The sequence below is a fragment of the Petaurus breviceps genome, unplaced genomic scaffold, assembly GCF_028583685.1.
Source record: "Petaurus breviceps papuanus isolate PSGF00001 unplaced genomic scaffold, PetGlider_PUasm1.0 76, whole genome shotgun sequence".
Classification (NCBI taxonomy): domain Eukaryota; kingdom Metazoa; phylum Chordata; class Mammalia; order Diprotodontia; family Petauridae; genus Petaurus; species Petaurus breviceps.
Window position 1 is genome coordinate 1,510,644 of NW_027186473.1, and position 21,830 is coordinate 1,532,473.

The 21,830-nt window shown below is 37.7% G+C and overlaps 1 protein-coding gene across 19 annotated transcripts in view; it reads left to right on the forward strand.

Moving 5' to 3' along the window:
- Positions 1-21,830, forward strand: part of LIMCH1 (LIM and calponin homology domains 1) — a 384,992-nt gene that overhangs the window by 300,217 nt on the left and 62,945 nt on the right. For 10 of the 19 annotated variants that reach the window (XM_069105135.1, XM_069105132.1, XM_069105134.1 and 7 more), the window contains 7 exons: positions 8,072-8,365; positions 10,846-11,097; positions 11,645-11,974; positions 13,293-13,414; positions 13,527-13,635; positions 14,154-14,417; positions 17,907-17,942. The exons of 4 other annotated variants lie outside the window; for them this stretch is intronic. In XM_069105135.1, the coding sequence (XP_068961236.1) occupies positions 8,072-8,365; positions 10,846-11,097; positions 11,645-11,974; positions 13,293-13,414; positions 13,527-13,635; positions 14,154-14,417; positions 17,907-17,942 (1,407 nt within the window). The remainder of the gene's footprint in view (positions 1-8,071; positions 8,366-10,845; positions 11,098-11,644; positions 11,975-13,292; positions 13,415-13,526; positions 13,636-14,153; positions 14,418-17,906; positions 17,943-21,830) is intronic. 5 more of the 19 variants (XM_069105142.1, XM_069105148.1, XM_069105146.1 and 2 more) reach the window with 1 other exon arrangement.

The window sequence follows — 21,830 nt, forward strand, 5'->3', positions numbered from 1 at the left end:
ACACACACACACACACACACACACACACACACACACACACACACACAGGAATAAAGACCCCTGCTTTATACTTTCTATGATCCCCTCAGCTCCCATGTGTTCAAGTATAATTTCTATGTAGTTACTCCCAGTCTGGAAGATAACTAGCCCCATAACCACTCTTTCCAAGTTCGGGGCTGAAATGCCAATCAGCCAAACGGAGCTGGTTATCTTTTTTCCTATATATCCTCTTTCAGACTTCTAGTTTCCATTGAGGGTGCTATCATCTTCACAGTGACCCAGGTTTGTGTCCTTGGAGTCATCTTGTAACTCTTCCTCTTCCTTAATCCCCATGTATCTAATCAGCTGCCAAAACCTGTCCATTCTGTCTCTGCAGGGTGTCAAACATCTCTCCCCTTTACATTTATATGGAGAAACTCTGCTGGTTCAGGGTCCTCAACACCTTTGGTGGCATCCTCCTAATTGCTTTATTACTTCTGCTTTCTTTTCCAGGCCATTTCCCACCAAAATAAGCCTTCCTAAGGCACCAACTTGATTGTATTACTCCCTGGCTCAGAAAATCTTCAGTGGCTTCCTTTTTCTCTATAATAACACACAGACACCATGGCTTGGCACTTAAGGCCTTTCATAATCTGTTTCCACTTGCCCTTTCCAGGCTGACTTCAGTTTATTCTCCTTCACAAACTTGACATTTTAGCCCAACTGAACTACTAACTGTTGCTTGAACTCAACATGCCATCTGCTACCTCCATTCATTCCTATAGGCTGCCTCCCAGACCTAGAATACATGCCCTCCTCTCCCCTCTGCTCTCTTTCCATTTCCTTGTGAACTTTCGAGTATTTGTCTTACTTCCAGCCACAGATCCAATGCCACTTCTTTGTGAAGCTTTCTCTGATCCAAGCTGTGTTAGTGTTTCCTCCCTTCTCAAGTTACCTGGTATTTACTCCTCTGTGTATTTGTTATATCCCTCAATAGAACTTAAGTTCTTTGTGGGCAGGGACTTTTATTTTATTGGACTATGCCTAGCATAGTCCAGTACTCCTTGTACCTTCTAAGTTGGTACTTAGTAAATATGAACGTTTCTCAAATTGAATTCCAAGATGACTGAATGATTAGAACATGGCAAGTGTTTCCAAATTATCATATGGCATCTCAATAACTATTACATATGTTTTGCCATACTTTAAAGTAAATACAGACTTTGTTTCTATACATGCATTGTGAAGAACATCCACAATGAATATTTGTCAGAGAAATAAACAGCCTTTTTTGAATTACATATTCTGTGGCAGACACGTCTTCATTGTCATGGTTGACTGCAAGGTGTAGAGAATATAAGATCTGCTCTTCCCATGGTTAGCTATTAGAAAGAAAAGCTAATGAGAAAATCTTAGATTTGGTAGAACAAATTTCTGCCTTAAAAGTTCTCTTCCTGGAAAGGGCTCTACCATACATAAGGCAAATTTTTTAGTTTGCCCAAGGTTCCCCAGGTAATCAGTGGCAGAACCAGGATTCAAATCTGTATCCTCTGGTTCCAAATCCAGTACCCATTCTACAGGAGCACATTGCTTTCTTTACCAGGCATTGCTTTGTATATCTTTCTGTTTTTCTTTGCATTCTTCATATTTGCCCATTTTGTTATTAATATATTAATATTAATTAATATATATTAATTACTATAACAGAATATTAATATTCTGTTATGCTAACAAATAACAATGTATTTCACCAGTTATAGATTTCAATTACAAATGAGATGAATATTATAAAACAGAAAGGACTATTGGAGTCTAAAATCTTAGAACACTTGAACATGTTAAATATAAGGCAGTATGTGGTATTGGGAAGAAGAGTGCTGAATTTGTACCCCACGTCACACCCTGGCCATTCGCTATTTCTGGCAAGTTATTTCACTTCTCAGAATTTCAGTTTCTTTGTTTATAAAATATTTGCGCTACTTCCTTCTTAGGGTCATTGTGGGAAAAACACTGCAAACCTAAAAGACCTCTATACATGTAATTTGCCCTTATTCTTACTACTATTTCCCCAAGTCTGTGGTTCGAATTTTGAATTTAAAGTTTGACATTTGTATTTTCTGGTTCATGAATGAAAGTGTAGCATCATAATCTGTTCTAGAATCACTTTTTTCTCTAGTCTTCCATCCCTGAACTCCTTTCCCCAAGGTCTCCCCTTCTGTGTAGGTGGGATCACTCCCATCCTCTACCCCTCTCTTTGTCTTCTTTGTTTCTAGCTTTGGGCTTATGAATATTGCTAGGGGGCAGGGAGGGGGTGGCACACTGAGTTCCCTACAAATTCCTGTTATCTCACTCAGCTGGGCCTGTATGACCTTACGGTATTCCTTCTATCCACACTTATACTTCTCTAATACCATGCCCCCTTCTCCCTTCCTCTTAGCAGATCATCTTGCTTTGTACTAAGATTGGAATCTCTTTTTACTTTTTACTAAGATTGGAATCTCTGAAAAAGAACTGGCCCTTCTCCTTCACAAGATCAGCCCCCCCTCTCCTTGTGCCCTGTCCCCTCCAATTCACTCCACATTTCTCTCCACTGATCAGTTTTCTCTCATCTTTGGACTCCTTCCCTTTATCTGCGAACATGCCTAGTTTTCTCTTATTCTTAAAAACAAACCTTCACTTAATGCTGCTCTGGCCTCAGGCTACTGTTCCGTATAACTTCTCCCTTTCATGGACAAATTCTAGAAAAAAGTATGTACATTCATTGCTTCTATTTCCTAACATATACATATGCCCCACTGACTTTTCAGTCCTTTCCAATATGAATATTGACCCCACAATTTAACTGAAACCTCTCTCTTCAAGGTTGTTACTGATTTCTTCAATATGAAATCCTTTTGTGAAATCCTATTACCTTTTCTCCATTTTCACCATCTCTGAACTCTGAGAAGCTTTTGACCTTGTCTCCTGCCCTCTCCCTGCCTCCTTCTGGATAATTTCCCTTCCCTTGGTTTCAATAACATTGCTCTTATCCTGATTCTACTGCTACCCCTTTGACTACTACTCTCTGCATCCGCTGCTGAATCAATATCTGTCTTCTACCCAGTCTGCATTGGTGTGCCCCAAACCTCTGTTCAGGACCATATTTCCTTATTTCTCGGTTCATGCCCTCTCATTGCTGTTATCAACTCCCATGGACTCAGTTATCATTGCTAGACAGAGAAGTTGGAGGCTCCCAGATTTATATATTCAGCCTTAATCTCTCCCTTGAACTCACATTCTGTATTCAACGTTAGTCTCTCCCTTGAACTCACCAGTTACCTTCTGACCTGACTATCTGCACCTGTACCTCCAGCCCAGTGTGCCCAAGATGAACTTTGTTATTGCCCTTCTCTTCACAACTGCCCCTCATCCAAACATCAGCATTTCTGCTTAGGGTGCCATCTACCTCCTGTCATTTAGTGTAGTTGGGTATCCTCATGGTCATCCTTGATTGATTCCTCTCCCTCATCCACTCTTCTTTTCAAGCACTTAGTGACTGCGTCATCTTGGTCCTTCCTTTAAAACATCTCATCTTTCTACTTACACCATCACAACTCCAATTTAGCCCCTCATAACCTTTGTTATAATCCTGTGATCTAGCGGGGTTTCCTTGTTTTGAATCTCATTCTGCAGTTTGCCCTCCTCATGGCTTACTTCCCCCAGTGTTATACTGAAATCAGAGTCTCACCATGTCCCTTCCCTGCTCAGAGATTTTGAATGGTTCCTTTTTGTCTCTCGGGTAAAATGTAAACTCTTCAGTAAACTCTTTAAGGCCTTCTACAAGATGGCTCACACACTTTTCTTTGCTGTAGGACTCTTCTTTGAATGCACGCTATGTACATTCCAGTGAAACTCTGCTTAAATATTTTGCAAGTTGACAATCCATCCCCCACAGCATATGTCAGCACCTTCCTTCCTAAACTCTGCTTCCCAGAATCCCTACCTTTTTAAAGGATCCTGTCAAGTGTTCCTTCTGTCCTCCTTCTTTAAAGGAGTTCCTGGTACACCTGAGTCTTTGGTGTTTTCTCCCTCTATAAATTATGTAGCATTTACTTATCTGTGTATGGGACGTATCCTGCCAGTAAAATTTAAGCTTCTTGAGGCTAGGGACTATTCTCTTTTTGCCTTTGTATCACAACCTCCTTGTTCTTATGTGTTAGTGCTTTAAAAAATTGTTGAGCTGGGTTCAACAAATTATCCATTTGGATTTAAGAAATTTCCTCTTGTTCCTGCCTTAAGCCAGTACAGGCCCCAAATTCTATATTATATATTAGTCGGGTTGCTTGGCACATAGGGCACGTGGGGGGCATTCACAATTTAATACTTTGTGTTTCTGAAATGCTTTTTAGTTTTCAAAGTACTTTTTTCCCATACCTTCTTATTTCATTTTCTGAATAGCCCGGTGGGCAAGAGGAAGAGGCAGAAAATAAAGGTCACATGACATTAAAAATTCAGAAATCCTATACTACCATTATACATAATTTTAGAAAAACTTTCATAACAAGGTCTACTTTTATAACTATGCAAAAATTAATATTTATTAGTATTTATGTTCTTTAAAAGATAAGCTACTTTCTAATTTCCTTTTTTAGTTATGATTGATTTACTTTGGCCAGTTTTTAAAAATACAGGGCATTACAAATGGAGCCAAGAACTTAGATTTTAAGAGGATAAAATTAGAACCAGGATTCACTTCCTCCAAATTAAAATGCCAGGGAGATTTCAGTTCAGTTGCATAGTGTTTCCCATTGGAGAAGTAAACTTTTTTTTTAAACAACTGAATTATAGGTTTCACGTGATTGCACTTCTTTTCTAATTGTTTTCATATGTTTCAGCACGGTATTTTTTGCTAGTCTGTGAATCTTCTCAACCACATAGTAATTAATTACAGAAAAATAGTCTCCAAGGAACAATAGACATTTAAGGATTCTGTAGAGGAAAAGCAGATGTAGCTAAATGCCAGACACATATTCCTCTAAGTTCCCTCTTGCCAGATGCTTTTTTCATTGACTATGATCACATTATACAGGGAGAGCAGTCAGATAGAGAATTTGTTCTTTACCTGTGACACCGATTTTCATTACCTTTGTTTGGAAGTAGGAAGATGGTGAGGTGGTCTGTGCTGCCCCCAGCATTCACATGTGGTATCACAGACTTTGGGACTGCCTTTTTTCTTTATTCAGGGTCCCCTGACTGTTTAACTTTGGCTTTTTGGTTAAACTACCCTGGAGACAGAGTGTCAGTTTTCATTTTTGTCACCTTACACATAGTAGCAGCTTAGTAAATGTTTGTTGGATTGAGTATACATTGCTAAGTCAAATGGGCCAGAGAAAATGCAAAGTCTCTCTTAATTCCATTGAATTCTACAAGTACATCAATCAAGGTCAGGCACCTCAAAGAACATAGTTAAAGTCTCCTATGAAGTTGATCAAACTGTAGAATTTATTGAATAATATCCATACCATTTGGATAGACTCATTCATACAAGAAAGGTATGAGATTTAACATACCCTTCTCACTACCATTCTCAGAACCCATCTTGGCCTGGTTTGGAGGTATACAATTATGTGTATTTGAAGCTAAGGTATACATAATTGAGTCCTTGTGCCAGTTTGGTCCAAGTAATCAACTGCTTTCAGATGACCTACAACGGTTAAGTGGGGCTGTGGAGTTTTATACTGAGATAGACAAAAGCTATTGTATAATTTCTATACAAGATAAGCAAATCTCAGTGTTCTTTCAATACACCCATTATAAGACTCACCTGAATTTCTGTACAGTCAACATTTCCATGCGTGGATATTAATCAATCACTCTAGCTCTATCTAGTTCCCCTTCTTCCTCTCAGTGAAGAGGCTTATCCAACTGACCTGAATCATTCAGCCTTGGCCATCTTCAAGTTGAATAGAACCCAGCTGAGGCTTTATGGAAGGACACGAGGATGTGAAATCGTGAATAGTTTGTGATCGGCTGCACAAGTTTCTACATAGATGACATTACGGATCTTTCTGTCTTTCAAAGTTTGCCTGAACATTTTACGTGAACTCAGGGTCATGTCCATTGCTCTGGGTTGTCCATCTCCTTACCATACAAGAGGCTATCTTTGATTTGTTATCATGATTTTATCTTTGAAAGTTGGCCTTATGAATTGACAATGGTAGCTTCCATTCCAAACAACATAAGTTTGTATGTCAAAGTAAGTAAAATGATCACAAATGTATTTGAACCTCATATTAGAGTCCTGGACAAAGCTCCAATGTCAAAGAACTTCTTAACCACTGCTAACCATAAGTTTTGACTTAATAACTGCTCACAGTTAGTCATTGCCCAACACTATTCCTAGCACCCTTCTTAATCTCCTACTTTCTTTCCAGAGTTCATGCATTTAAAAGCAACTGCCCCCCCCCCAAGAAAACCAAACGAAAAAACAAAAACATACCCCTTTCCCTGTTTGTAGAACATACACTTTAAATGCAAATACTCTATTTACTGCTTTCCATATGGTCTCTGAGCTCTACCCAACAATCCTGTTCTCACTATGATCTGAATCTTCTTTTTAAAAGTCTTTGACACTTACTGATTTATCCTTTGCCCTTGGACATCACCCAGAGTGTTTTCCTGCAGACAGTTGTTCTTGCAGAACTCTTGCAATTCTTTGAAACCAGCAGTACTAATCACCCAAGCAGAAAAGATAATCAACAGGTATTTTTCATCCAAAATAACTTTTTTGGTCTTTTTTTTTTCCTATGGAAACATTTTTTCTATGAAACATTAAAGCAAAGATAGGTAAGGCAATGGTTGATTAAATAGTTAAGGTGTTTTAGTCACCTTTCCTCCTTTTTTTTAATCTCTTCTTTCTATTGTGCAGTGGAATGTGGCATATTGCACCACGTAGAAAAACCTGTTTCATTTTTATTTGAATTTTTTTTTCTTTCAAAACTGATGGAGCAGCCTCATGAATACTTATTTAGGTAGTATGATATTAAGAGGGTGCTGAACAGAGCCCTCTACCAGAAAATAATTCCACCATCTGTTATTGTATAGAAATATTTTTTCTTTATTTCTTGACGATTTTTGGTTTCCTTTCAAAAGGGAAATATCCTGAAGGGGTAGAGTGGAGTTGCATCCTGAACTGAAGGACAATTGATCCGGGATCTGTTTGCTAACAGAAAGCTGAAAGCAAATTGGGGCACTGGGTGTATGACTGCAGGTGTGAAGATGCCACAGAGGGGAATGGATAGAACAGAGCAGGTGCTCATAAACCCAATAGTTTCACCAAAGCTCAAAAAAAGATGATAAACATTAACACCAACTCCAACCACATTTTGAGTGTGCCATCAGAGTGCTGTTTCATTGGTTATCATTTTCCACCAAACTGGAGTCTCTGTCCTGGCAATCTATAATGATTTACTGATCCAAAGGGTGTTCGCCCCTGAGCTGAAAGGAGATTCATTTGGTTTAGCAGCTGGTTAAGCTAGGAATGAGAAGCAGCAGAACCAGTTACCAGACAGTGGTTCTCAGAATCAGGAAGACCCGGGCTTAAGTCCAGACTCTGATGCATACTTGAGTGACCCTGTGTCAACAACTCTGAACCCCTGCAAAATTCCCTAAGGTTAGAAATTAAAGAAGGGTTGTTCATCAGAATAGATGAGTAGAATTTCCTCACTGGGGTTCCTGGTACCGTAGAAATTTGCAGGACATAAGAAAAACTAGGAATGTTATTTGACTATTGAGAGGGCTACTTAACTGTTCTCCTGTTTAATGAAAAATAGAAAATCCCAAATTCTGAGCCATTTAGAACACAGGAAGGCTATGTTTAGGAATTAACCAGGTAGTGTTGTGACACAGACAAGATGTTTTCATGGCTAGTGACTGGCTTAAAAAAAACTTCAGAAGACATGCTTTCTCCTCTCCCATCCCTGATTAAAATAACATGCAGAGCTCTAGTCTGAACAAAGAGTGTTGAGAATGTTTTTAACTAACAGCAATCTTGAGGGGGAGGTGTTGCCTTTCCTGAGCACATGTGGGGTTCCATTTAATTTTGTTCTGTTAGCCATAAGCAAGTAAGTGAAGAGAAAGAAACTGTTCCAGACATTATCCTTCGAAAGGAGAACCCTTTTCTGAAATGTCAGTCTGGTCATGAATCTGAGCCAGAAGATGGCGTTGAATGCAGACTTCCCGATCTAGAGAAAGATGACTTTGCTGCTCGGAGAGCAAGGATGAACCAACCCAAGGCAGCAGTGCCATTGAATCAGTTGCTCTTTGGGCCTTATATAAAAAAAGAGAATGATGGTGTCGAACGCTCCTTAAAGGGGACATCCCAGAGGAAAAGTCAAGGATCCTCAAGGTGTGCGTTCTTACATGTACCTTCTTACATGAAAATATTTGCGCAGAGGTTAATGATTAATTAATTATTACTAATCTGAAGTGGCTTTTTCTCCTGTTCATACGTTTTTCTATTTGTTTCAAACACTCTATACAATCTAGACCTGTGAAACTATTTGTGAAAAGAAACCAGTAGAATATTCTACTCACTCAGAGGCCTAGATCCATGTTGCCAGTACCCTTTTACTGTTGAGAGAGGACATTGGTTCTATCTAGGATAGGGCTGGAAATACCACATTATCTGTGCCCTCTGCCCTCCTCCTCCCCCTAAAAGTAATCAAGATCATTATGTGTGTGCATAACACAAGCATACCCAGTACCCACTTGGTATACTTCTGGCACTCACCTCTGCTACTTGGGTTCTCTTCTTCTTTGGACTTGTAAGGACCATGTTTACCATTCATGGAAGACACTCTTTGCGCTTCTTGATGTCTTTCAGTTGTTTGTTGGGGAAAGATGTGGAACTTATTCTAAATTACCAGGCCATAGGCCTCTTCCAGATTGCCTATTTCCTGGTGAAATAGTTTTCTTTAAAATATGACTTTATATCATAAATTAAATTTTATTTGGAATATTTCCCTGAAGAGGACTCCCTCCTTTCTCCAATTTTTTTTCTATGCTGTTTTCCAAGATGGAGAGAAAGTCTTGGGTATAGGAAAATGTAACTAGAGGATAGAGAGTTTTGTTCTTTGGAACTTTTAATTGCACTTCAGTATACCAACTGGAATTTATAAGAAACCAGTAAGTATAGTACAGTAGAATTCAAAGCTTAGCGAACCTGGCATGAAAGATTTGCAGGTCATCCCATTGTGAAGAGTATTTATAGTTTATTTGTTGTGTTCTGTCCTGAGGACAGACTTTTTTTTTTTTTTTTTTTTTGGAGGGCAATAGAGGTTAAGTGACTTGCCCAAGGTCACACGGCTAGTTTTTTGTGTTAAGTGTCTGAGGACACATTTGAACTCAGGTCCTCCTTACTCCAGGGCCGGTGCTCTATTCACTGCACCACCTAGCCACCCCTATATTCCTAAGACTTTTGAAAAAACCATTTTTGACAATGATACAAAACTCATTTTACATTCAAGGAATCAGTCAGATCCTGGTCATAATGAGAAAAGGGTCAGCATCTTGAATTAAGGAAAAGAATAAATTTTTTTATTTTCTTCCCTCTCTCCATGTAATTTCCATTGCTGATATTTCTAACTTTTATTGTCTACTAACTTTCTATTGTAATAACTCTGCATTGGTCTGGAATAGCACATGTTCTTTCTAAAGAACAATAAAGAAATGGGATGGGGGTGGGTGGAGAAAAGGCTGTTTGTTATTCTATGTCATGATTTCCCTATTTCATCTTGTAAAGATTAATAAAAATGATATGGTATTGTGTACTTGAACTAGACACTAAATTTCATAGTTCCAAATCATCTAGGCTATATTTATTTGTGTATGTAAGCATTATTTATATGTATATGTATGTGTATATATGTAAATATCTATGTGTACACACATGTGGATAGACATACATTATTGAGCTCTCCTATTTTGAGAAAGCATAGCAAATTTTTTCAGGCATGTTTTATTGCTACTTTACTTTTCTTGTCATAGGACTAGAATATGTATGGGTATATGTGTGCATATAGGTTAGAACTTAAGTGCAGAGCTTAGCTATTTATCAGCATTAACCAGATTATGTTTAATTTAGGAATAAAAATTTTAAATTTGTGATTGCTATTAATTTTGCATATTTAAGCCAGCTCACATTAATTAATATGTAAATTCATACCTCTCTAAGCCTAGTTAATGAAAAAATTCTATTCGTTCTCCTTGACATTTAACACTAGCTAATTTGGCTAATGCTAATATCATCCAAGGATGTAACTTTGTTGGTGAGATAACAATGCTTCCGTTATCTTTTTAGACACATTTACTATTAGCCATAGATAAAATGCACTTTCTGGCAATGGTGGACTTAGTTGAAATGTTTAACATGTGAATAATGTCCTAGTTATCTCAAAACTAATCCTAGAATTTGGATCATGTGGACCCTGTAACCAACATTTTACTGGTGTTATAAAAGACATTCCAGAGCTCTAAGGGATTCAATCAGAAAACTTGAATTCATTAAAGTAACTTTGAATAGTGTGGGAATTGGGCATCATTAATGTCAAACAAACCTCATTACCATTCTTAATAGTCTTTCAGTGAGTTCAGGCTTATTTGCCTAAGCTACATCAGAAACTATCTCCTTGTAGAGAGGCATTAGAAGGATAGCATAGATAAAAGGAATCTCCAGCTCCAGTAGATTCCATATTTTAGAGAAAGACAAAAGTGTTCTTCTCTCATTTCACTCTGTCCTCACTTTCTGACTTTCTGTGACTGACATTGTTTACTCCTTTTCTCACAAACAATTTCCTTGGGGACATGGGGGCCATACTAACTTGGCAGAAATCAGGTGCAGAGGGAAGAAGTGAAGAAAATTGTGGTCCACAAAGAAAACTTGCAGCAATCTCTAGGAGATTCATGTGGGACTGATGAACCCAGGAAGGCTCCTGATATCCAGAAGGATGACCTGGCTAAGCGGAAGATTCAGAGTAGTAACCTGTCTTCACACCGGGAGGCTGTGAGTTTTGTGAAGATTTCGAGCATAACAGAAGCAGACTTGGAGACATGGGATAGATTGAAAGTATCAGAAAAGAGGTGTGTTATGTTTTCCTTTGCAACTCCCTCTTGGTGACTATTATTTAATTTTGAGGGGGAAAAAAACAGGGAAATACTTAAACTTGTGTTTAATAACCTAAAAACCTTAATCTAAGGCAAAGCAGTGTGTTCCCGATGAGTTGAAGTACAGTAAGTCATATAGACTACATGGTCAGAAGATTGTCTGACAATATACCCTATTCTCCATGAATGATCATTCTTCTTGTTGCCTAACTATAACGATTTTTGTTCTAATCAAGTTATTTGGGGGATGTTTTTTGATATCAGAAATAATCTTTGAATTATAATAATTATAAATTATAAATAAGTTATAAATTATAAAATTATAAATAACTAGTACCATAGATAACCATAGATAACTAAATGGCTTTTCATATCTTTCCATACTTGATCAGTTAGGAGGAAGTGTTTTCCTTAAATTTTAAAAAATCTGCCTCATCATAATGATCTTTTTAATACTAAGTTTTTGCTTCTATTTCTAAACCTTCCTTTGAAATGTTTGGAACTTATTTCCAACTCTGATTAGTGATGAAGATACAGAACACAACTGCACCCCCACCCCCTCACCTGAAATCCAGGCAGAAGCTGCAATTCGTGATGATTTTGCAAGACGCAAAGCAAGGGCCTACCAAAAAGCTTCCAGCCCTAAGCAAAAGTTTGTACACTTTGGACCAGTGACAGAGATAGATCAGCAGAAATGGAGAAAACTTAGTATTGGCAAGGTTGGCCCCAAAGAGGAAATAGAAGAGATTCATAGTGATGGTGATAAGATTCACGTTTGTCATGTGACCCCTGATTCAGTGGCTCCTCACAACTTAGAGAATGACAGATTCCTTCGCCCACAGAATGATTCCAGGTATTCTATGCTGTGCATGTGAAAAAGTATTGGGAATCTCATCTAACTGGGTATTAACTTTTGTAGGGAGTGAAGGGATTCAATTTTTTTAAAACTGGAGGATTACTGAATAATGCAAAAGAAAAGTAACCAGTGGGAGTGTTTTTGGAAGTTTCAACTTCAGTATCATATCTTGATAATGCTAGTGAATAAAATCACTAGTTTCACTAAGCATTTATTTTGACCAAGAATTTTGGCAAGACTTCTTTAATTTTTCTTTTGAGCCCTGGTCTTGGTTTTATTAATTGAACTTTTTACATAATCTATTTTAAATTAGTTTTATTTTTTTTCCCTTCTGGAAGGTTGATGATAAATACCTGCTAGTTTTCCCATTCTGTGAAACCTCCTGGAGGAAAAATATGGATGTTGTCAATGATATAAGTTCAAATTCTGGGTCTCCAAATCTCCATCCCATATTAAAAAAAGTTTATTTTATTCTCTCATATTAGAAAAGAAATAGATCTCTAGTGGAGCTGAAAGTCTTTTTATAGTCACCTTGCAGCTTTAGGTCTTAGTTCAATGATATTTACACGTATGGTCATGGTTTTGACAGCAACCTGCTGTTTGATGATGTAGTTTTCCACAGGCCTTTGAACCTCATTTCCAGGTTCTTGTGCCTGCTAGTGAGGACCTCAACTATGTGTTACTGGACTCTCTATAAAGGAAAAAACTATTATGAGATAATCCCTCTTTCAGAAAGAAAGGGTTTAAAGGAAGGGTTAATGGAAACTCCAGATAACCCAAGAAATCCAGCTTCCCCACCAAGCAGTAGGAACAGAATGATTTTCTGTCACTTCTCCAGACTTCTTCCTTTGCACTTGAATTCATGATGTAAAGGCCAAAGTAGATAGGAAATTCTACAGGAGAGGCTTCCATGTTCTCTCTCTTTCCCTTATAAGCACGGTAGCATACACACAGCTTGGTTTTTGTGAAGATTAAGGATCCTTATTGGTAGGTAAGGGTATGAGATCACAGAGACATTCAGCCTCATAATTGTAATCCTGAGAATCCCATTTACTTAAGCATTAATATGGCGTCTGTGTCTTACTTGTATGTCATGTCTAAGTCCCCCTGCTAACATTTATATACTTACAACTAAGTTTATTCATCACCATTGGAAATGGTAAGCATTTCTAGGAAATTTTTTGGTACTAACCAGTCAGTTATCAATCTATCTCCACTTGTTAATCAGCTCCCTTCAGCTTTCTCCCTGCTCCCACATTTTCCAACTCTTTTGTTCCCTCTTTCTTCCTTTGTACCATCAATGCTTTACTACCAGCAAACTAGCATATTCCAGCTTAGATGAATATTGCAAAGGGAGCCCTGCATCTGCAGTCGTGGACGAGGTGCAGAAGCAGAAGGCCTACATCTTGGAGGACTCTCTGGAAAGCAGCAAGGAAGGTGAGAGCTGAACATGGACCCAACTTCCAAAGAAGATTAGTCACTGGCAGCAGGGTGGGCGCTTCCAGCATGCATGTTGCCTCAGTAACAAAGCTGTGCTCTCTGGCTTCAGCCACATCCAGCCAGCTGCCACAGTATGACCAAAAAGAGGATAGGCTTACTAAAGGAGATTTGGAGACTGAGCTAAAGAATGGAAGATGTCAGAGCAGGAGCCAACAACTGTGAGCTGCTTGCCTGCGTTTCATGTTGTGCTGTCTCATGGTGTACGGCCGTTCCATCCAGCTTGAGAGAGATACGCTACAATTAATGATTTATGTAGCATGGAATGGAGTTACCCTGTATGGGTCACAATTGTGCCTTCTGAATTTCCTGTAAAAAGAATGGATAGAGACCTTAAGATTTGGGTGGTATTGTTGTTTGTTTTGCATGTTGGTTTTGTGTGCAGTGAATTGTTTTGTTCTTAGAGATTTTTTATCACTGGGATTAGGAAAACCTTCATTGGAAATATGCTGCCATGTAAGTACCAGTTACACTAACTGCTGTCTCTCACTTGCCCAAAGCATAATGAAAGTTTGTGCTGTTAAAATAGTAATTCCTTACTCATTTGTCATACATGCTTCTGACACTGCTGTGGACATTAGCTCTGGTCTTATTCCTTTAATGCCTAGTGAGCACTGCTTCTGAAAATAGCCTTGGCAATAACCATCCGTGTGACTGGCCCAACTAAATGTTGTCCTAGAGAAAACTCTGTTGCCCCTGTGAATGGGACTACAGGGGCCGAAAAGAGTCTTGAGAAGATGATGAATCCTGGTGTCCAGCTTGGCAGTGGAGCCCGAGGGCAAAGGAAAATGCCCGACCCACAGAAAGATGACATGATGGCTAGAAGAACAGGGGCATTCCTAAAGCACACTGCATTCAACTCAAACCAGTTCCTTCCGGTTCCATTTGCAAAGCAGCAGGATGGGGAGGAATCTACCAAGGGACTTCAAAAGAAAGAGGAGAGGTCAGCAGGTTATGCTCTGCCATTGCCACTTTGTTCCCAAGATGGATTCTAGATAAATCTTGCTTGATAAGTGCTTGTTGAATTGGATTTCTTTGAAAGCTTTAGGGGCACTCATCCCTTGGTGCTCACTACTGAAAGACTGGAATTGATTGGACCCACTGGAGTTGAAGTAATGATTTTTAGTGTTAAAAGGTCCAAAAGGTAAACTCTTTTGAGGGGTCAGCACACTATGGCCCTTACAACATTCTATCTGAATTTTTGGTAGAATGGGATCACTAACTACTAACTGGGAAAACTGAATTTGCATGTAGTATGCTTAGTCTTATTTGTCAGTCAGGATCAGGTTAAGAACTTCCAACTTCCAGTGGGGAAAGGAGGTAAGGTCTGGTATGGATGGGTCTCTACTAATGCCCTAAGGGACAAATCATCAATTTGTATCGATCATCCTCATAATATTATCAACTGCTTACTCCGTATGGGACCCAGCAAGATGATAATGATTTGATTTTAGGTACAGGATGGGGAATGAAAAAAGATCCTTTCCCAGAGGTGCATGTTTTGCTTGAAATTTTGACAAGACCAACCCTATATTGCCAGTCTAAGTGAAAGTAGTTAATTTACCATGTGTTTAACCTGGTCAGCACAGGGGAAAAGCACTGACTTTTGCCTGATCATATATTATTCAACTAAGCAAATATTGGATTGTTAAAATTGAAAGCATTGGCTAAGAAGATGGAATTTTTTGAGGGAAAAAGGCTCTTTGCAAATGTTGCCAGTGACTATGCCAGAAAACTCATCACCAGTTCAACATTTCCTCCTGAATAATAATGGAATTGCGCCCTAACCCTGGTGTCAGGAAATAAGGATAAAACCCATTTTTGGCTATATAACTTGTATTTTTACCCTTTCAAAATACACATCTCATTTCATCCTACAAACTTCTCACAGGAAAAATAGAGCAAATATTGCTAGCCTTATTTTACAAGTGAGGCATAGAGAATTTCAGGAACACATCTGATTAATAACACTCCCGGGCTTTTTACACCACAATTTACACCATGTAACCAAGACAGTGCATGACCATTGTATCCTTGATCCTCTTGAAAGCAAGTGTATATAAAATTAAATATTCAATAGGTTAAATTTGATGAGAAAATATGGAATTCCAGACCTGAATTGAAGGGTAGTAGTGAATTAGAAGGGAAACCCCAATTGTTTAAAATAATAGGTGAATCTAGTAAATTTAGTGTAAGTAAGGATGATTAGTGTAATTATAGAGCATAATTCTTTGATTATACATTGTCCTCAAAAGTTCTTATCTGGTATCTATCATTAACTTCTTCAGAGGTAAAATGTGGTGAGTGTCAGTCAGCCCAGTGAAAGTAGGTACCAAAAATAACTATTTTCAGATGCTTTAAAAGTGCTGAAAAATTGTATAAACATAACATATATGCCATATTTAACTTAATTATGTTAAATTCACTTCCCTAAATTTGAGTTTCATTAACATACCATAGAATTTACTCTTGACTTCTCATTGACATATCTTGTTTTCAGCTTCCTCTCGATAGCACCCAATCATATAATTGAGTCCTTTATTGATAATTTGTATTATTTCCATTTACTGTTCTTTTGAATGTATCTAGTAGGATCAGCAAGAAAGATCTTTGAAATCAAAGCACTAATTAACTTTCCATTGCCAGCGAGAACATCTGTGTTTTAAGTTGATGCCTTATTTCAGTCTGAGAGGTGAAGCATTTCTTTATTCCTAGTTTGTTATGTGTTATGGGGGAATGATAGGGGCAGAATGGCAAATCTGGACAGTTTTCAAGCATTTCATGAGTAGGTATTTATAGGATGACTTCATTTGAAATAAGGTAAATTCTCCGAACACACATGTTAAAATTTAAGTACAAAAAACATATACCAGAACATAAATTGTTTCTGGTGTACAGGTTATTTAGAATTCTCTGTTCCTCTGCTTTCTATCATCATCATGGGTAGTCAAGAAAACACTGCTTTGTATCTGCTTTTCTTAGTTTATCCTCAACTTAGATCCATTACAACTCTAGAAGGCCTATTGATAAATCAAGTAAACATCCATCCTGCCATTGGCCATTCTTTCTTAAAAATACCGGTGCTCATAGATTCCTATTGGAATGCTACGTCCGCTGTAATTTCCTAATAGTTTTGAAAATTGGTTTCTATTAGTCTGAACCTTAGCACATTCTGAAATTTTCCCTGAGACAAACAGCAAAAGAGTCTTATTTCCAGTTGATGAACCCTCGCCAATTTGAAAACAGCCACCTTAGCCAGCCTCCATCTTGCTTTGTCTCAGTTCAAATCTGGCATTTGCACACTTGTCACCACCATGAATGATAACCACTTCAGATGAGGGTATGTTGCCACAAAGCAATTAAAACATGATGTGTTTTTTGTGTATTTCTTTTAATTCTTTGAGGAATTGCAGGAAAGAGATCCATATAAATTGCCTCTCTTTCTATGTATTATTTTAGCACCTAAGATCAGCCAGCAGATTTTTCTCAATTCAGTTTATTGGGAACCAAAAACAGGGTATTATCCATTGCCTAAAGAATTCCCTACCCATACAGGGTAGAGATAATCAACTTTTGAGGCAAGATGCTGTTCCTTTAATTGACCTTTCCTCAGATGTGTATTTAAAGGGAGCTTCTTTTAAAAATATATTTAAAATATGCTAATAAATTCTATTGGTTTTCTATACTGAACACCTTTTATTCTATATTTTAGCAAAGTAGAACTTATATTTGTATTTGCCTACTAACGTGACTGTACTACAAAAGATAATATTTCTGTAAATCTAAATTATAAGAAAAATACAAAATAACCAAAGAAATTTTCTTTTTCAAATTGTAGTAGGTTAAAATCCAAGGTTAGTTTTATAAAGGAGTTGTGGTTTCTATCAAATGACTGCTGAAGGCACTGATTGGTGCTCTGGTTTGTTTCCCAAATACTGCCAATTAGCTTTGATGTAATTTGTGTAAATGCATTAACACCTAAGGTTATGGTCAGTGACATCTGGCTTTTATGTTGGGAGTCAATTACAGCCCACTATTACAAACACAAAAGCATTAACAATTTTCTTGTTGTGGTTAGTAACAATACACATTATTTTTAATGTTGACTTTTCTCTGCATTTTTATACTTTACCTTCTTTTTTAACATTCAAAATCAACTGAGCCTGTCTCTTGTAGGTAATATGTAAATTGTTTTTTATTCCTTTCTTGGGTTTTACATTGCTTTGTCCCGAATTAGCACATGCAACAAAATCTAAAAAGTTTTTCTTCCATTTATATAGTTGATGAATAATGAAATTTGCCTAATGACACATTTCTTTTCTAGTATATTCAGCAAAAAAAGGTTTGGAGCTCATGTTATGAGCAGTTTTCATTTGGTTTTATGTGCAATGTTAACTTTGTGTGCTGTCTAATTTTTTATTTGGTCTTGTAGATACGGCCCCAGAACTGCTCTGTCTGATGACGCAGAGTAAGTTGTCTCATATTCATAGGGTTACTTTAATAAAATAGTCTAAACTGCATGTTTCCATTACTTACCACTAATTAAAATGCGAGGGATGCAACAACAAAATTGAATGGCTTTCTTCCACGTGCTGCTTCAGGGAAGGAAAGTACTTGAACTTGGAATGGAGACCATGTGTTCTCTTGCTGCAGAAATGAATTAGAAAGTAACTTAAGCATGATACTAATATACATGGCTGAAGCTTCAAACTTGACATTCACCCATCATCAGAATGGCAGTGCTGTCATCTGCGCTCTTTTTTCTGGCTTTGGAATTTGTATGCCCACTAAGGTATTCAGTTATCCTCCCCCCCCACCCCACCCCCCCAAAAAATTAGAAGTCAGATGTATTTCATTCTTGTATAAATTGAATCTTAGAATAACAATAATATAGTAAATCCTTTGGCCACAAATTTAAGCTAAGAAAATAAATCCTTAACCACTAATTATAGACTCAGAGTCCAGATCCTTACTGTGTCAGGCAAAACATTTACATGTTAATGTTGAACTCTTAGGACTAAAACTTTTGGGTTTTTTTAGAGTTCAGTGCTTAAAAAAAAGAGAGAAAAAGAGATGGGGGATTGGGAGACGTAAATTAGGACTTTCTTAGTAAATATGATTGCTAGTTAACTAGTCCATTTCAGAGGTTAAAAATTCACATTCTAACCAAACCTGAAAATAATTAATGTCTGTTTTTAAATATTAGATTTCCCCATTTTTAGCTAATTGTTAAATTTGCTATGTTATAAATAGGAGAAAAGTTTCTGATTTGAGTCCTTCTATATAGACACAGTCGGCTAATTACTTGCTCAGTAGGTTGAAAGTTGTCTTTCTCATCCCTTAATAGTGACAGTTTAACCTTTGACTGAATCACCTAGATTTTAACTGATAGGGATTCACTGATGCATTTTCTATATGGTGCTGATTTTTGACTCCTTTGAACTATATAAATAACCATATACTCCCAGTCTTCTCTTCCAGCCTTAGCTCTGATTACATGTGTGCGTAGTAGGAACTCAACAAATGTTTGCTGAATGGAAATTCCATTAAATGAGGGCAGAAAACACATAAAGAACACTTTTATAAGGTCATAAATAAAATTTTGTAAAATTAAGTCTTTGCAAATGGACACTTTCTGTTGTTGTTTTTTTTTCCTGGTAAAAGATGCCAGCTGGTTTAGAACTGCAGTTGGTGCCTTTTGAAGGAATGTAAGCCTTGTCTGGGCCAAGCACCAATTGCTTTTCAGTGTGCCATTCTTGGTTCATATTTCAACATTTCGAAATTTCACATTAAGGAACAGAGCTACTGAATTAAGCTGGCGATGTTCAGTGAAATAGATTATAAAATTTAGCTTTGGTTCCTTATGTTGATGGCGTTCTGATATGAGTATTTGAACTTACGTGAAACGAAATTGTTAAGATGTACACTCAAAATAAATCTTTCCCCCTTTCTATCTACCAGAAAGAAAAAAGAAAAAGAACTTGATAGGCAAAATTCACTGCTTGGATTTGGTTTTCAGAAACATTTTGATGCCTTCGGGTCACAGGTAAATCAGGGCACTCCTGTCATGAAGTTTTCCTGAAATATGTTTAAAAGAGTAAAACAAGAAAAGATAGTACTGAAGAACTCTCAAATTAGAAAGGCTTCAGAATGTTGAGCTGAACTTTCAGAAAACAGCTCATCTGTAGAAATGCTTAGTTCATGAGCCAAAGAGGGGCCTGGAGAAGAAAAAAAAAAAGATTTCCAAATTTACAAAACTAGGTTGACCAAACAGAATAAGCAATGGCTACTGAATATAATTGTTTTTTTCCTTAGCTGACCTTACGTAGAAATATTGAACAGAATGTTGACCTTCCTTCCTGAAATACCATCTTGGTTTGGTTTTTTTGTTTGTTTGTTTGTTTTTGGCTAATGATTTAAAATAGAATCAGAGTAAACAACACAGTTTTAAAATCCAGCCAGTCCATGGTAAGGATCAGAATGGCACAAAGAAATTGGAAATAACCAAATGTTCTTCTAACTGCACAAAATGCTCATTCATGTCTCACATAGACTATTCCTTCCCCTTATCCTTTTCCTCAATTTTACTATTGCTTCACCCCCCACAATCTCACCCACAAGGAAGTCAACATTTAAATATCACAAGGATCTCCTGGTGTCTTCATGTCCTACCCTGTGACCCAGGCACTGAGACAGTTCCCAGAATCTCTTTTAAGGTTACCTAGCTTTTGCCCCAGAGAATCTTGGATTCCTATATAATACAATACTAGGGGAGACTATTGAGTCCTACAGAAAAGCTCCCTTGTGATGACAACTCATGAAACAGATTGAACTTTACCTGAGAGGAACAAAATCTATTTCAAGCACGCCACGGTGCTCCGGCCTTCTGGGCCGCACCATCTCCTCTTTACAAAGATACACTTCTCCTTTCACTCTGCAGATTGAGTCTAATCTCTGAACTGGAGAAACTCTTCTGATTGGTGACTCAGCCCGTTTTCTGCTTATGATTACCAATTCCTTAACCTTTTTGGTTCCCCTTTTTTTATTTTTGAGTTGACCAGAAAAGGACCTTTCCTCTTTTATTTCTTTGGCATGATTAGTGTTTTCCCCGGTTACTAAAGAGTCAGCTAGGAGCCTGTTATCCTTCCTAGGGCATAAGGAGGGGGGGGGCGGGATGGGATGGGAAAAAACTTGTTCCTCTTGTTATTTTACTAGTTAGCTTTAGGGCTCAGTTAGCCTGAAGGGACCCATTTGTCTGTTTTTCTGTGTGATTCTGAAATTCCTGTTCAGAATACCAACCCAAATTTAAAGTAATAATCAAAAAAAGATATAGTATTATTTCTGGAATCCTTTTTAGGGTACCCTGGCTATCTAGTATTAAAATCTGGCTCAGTTTAAAAGTCTGACTTTTGGAAAACTTAAAAATTGATCTTAGAAAAAGGGATTCCATTTTTCTTCTCCCAAGTCAGCCATCACATTGGTGAATTAGAAGGAAGGGCATATTTCAGAGAAGCAAACCTCTTCTGGGGCCACTGATAAAGATTTCAGAATACCTTAAAGTGACCCCAGAGTTGAAGTGATTGAATTGGAGGTGGCAATAAAGACTGTTTAGAGGTAAGACCTGGTGGGAATGGGATTGGATGGGAAGGAGGAAAGGGAATGGCACCCTTCCTTGCAGATCATAAATAACTATCTGTCAGGTTTAATGCAAAGTTACTAACTGATATTTTATAGCCTTCTCCCCTTACTTAGTAAGTTTTATAGGGGTCTTAGAAAACATCCCCTAATAATTAAAAATACATTAGGATCAGTTATTCCATAGAAATTACAGATTCTCTTTTTTAATATGCTGTTCATCTTTGTGGCTACTGATAAATCCAAGCAGTTATCGTGAGGCATTAAAATAGAAGTATCTGCCACATTTGGTGCAGTAGCAAAATGAGCTGCTTTTCTTTCCCTTTGGCAGGCAGACTCTCCCCCAGATCTGTTTGTCATTCTCTGTTACCAGATATAATTTTCCTGACAGTTGGGGAAGAAGCATTTATTAAGCACCTACTGTGTTCCAGGTACTGTGAGAAGCACTGGGTGCACTATAGTAAGAAGAGGGATGTAACCCCAGATAGTGATGTAGGCTGAAGTCAAGGGAAATGAAGCTGAGCTCCCATTCATTGGATACAGGGAGTTTTCTGGGTAGTACCTGCTCCTGAACTTTCTATCTTCGTCTGATGTCTCTGCTGCCGATTATAAATAGCTGTCTTGGGGCATATTACTAATGACATCTGTCCTCTGCTTTGAAATTACCCCATATGAATGTGCATGCCTATTTTTTTTTTTAACTAGCACCTGAGGTTCTCTC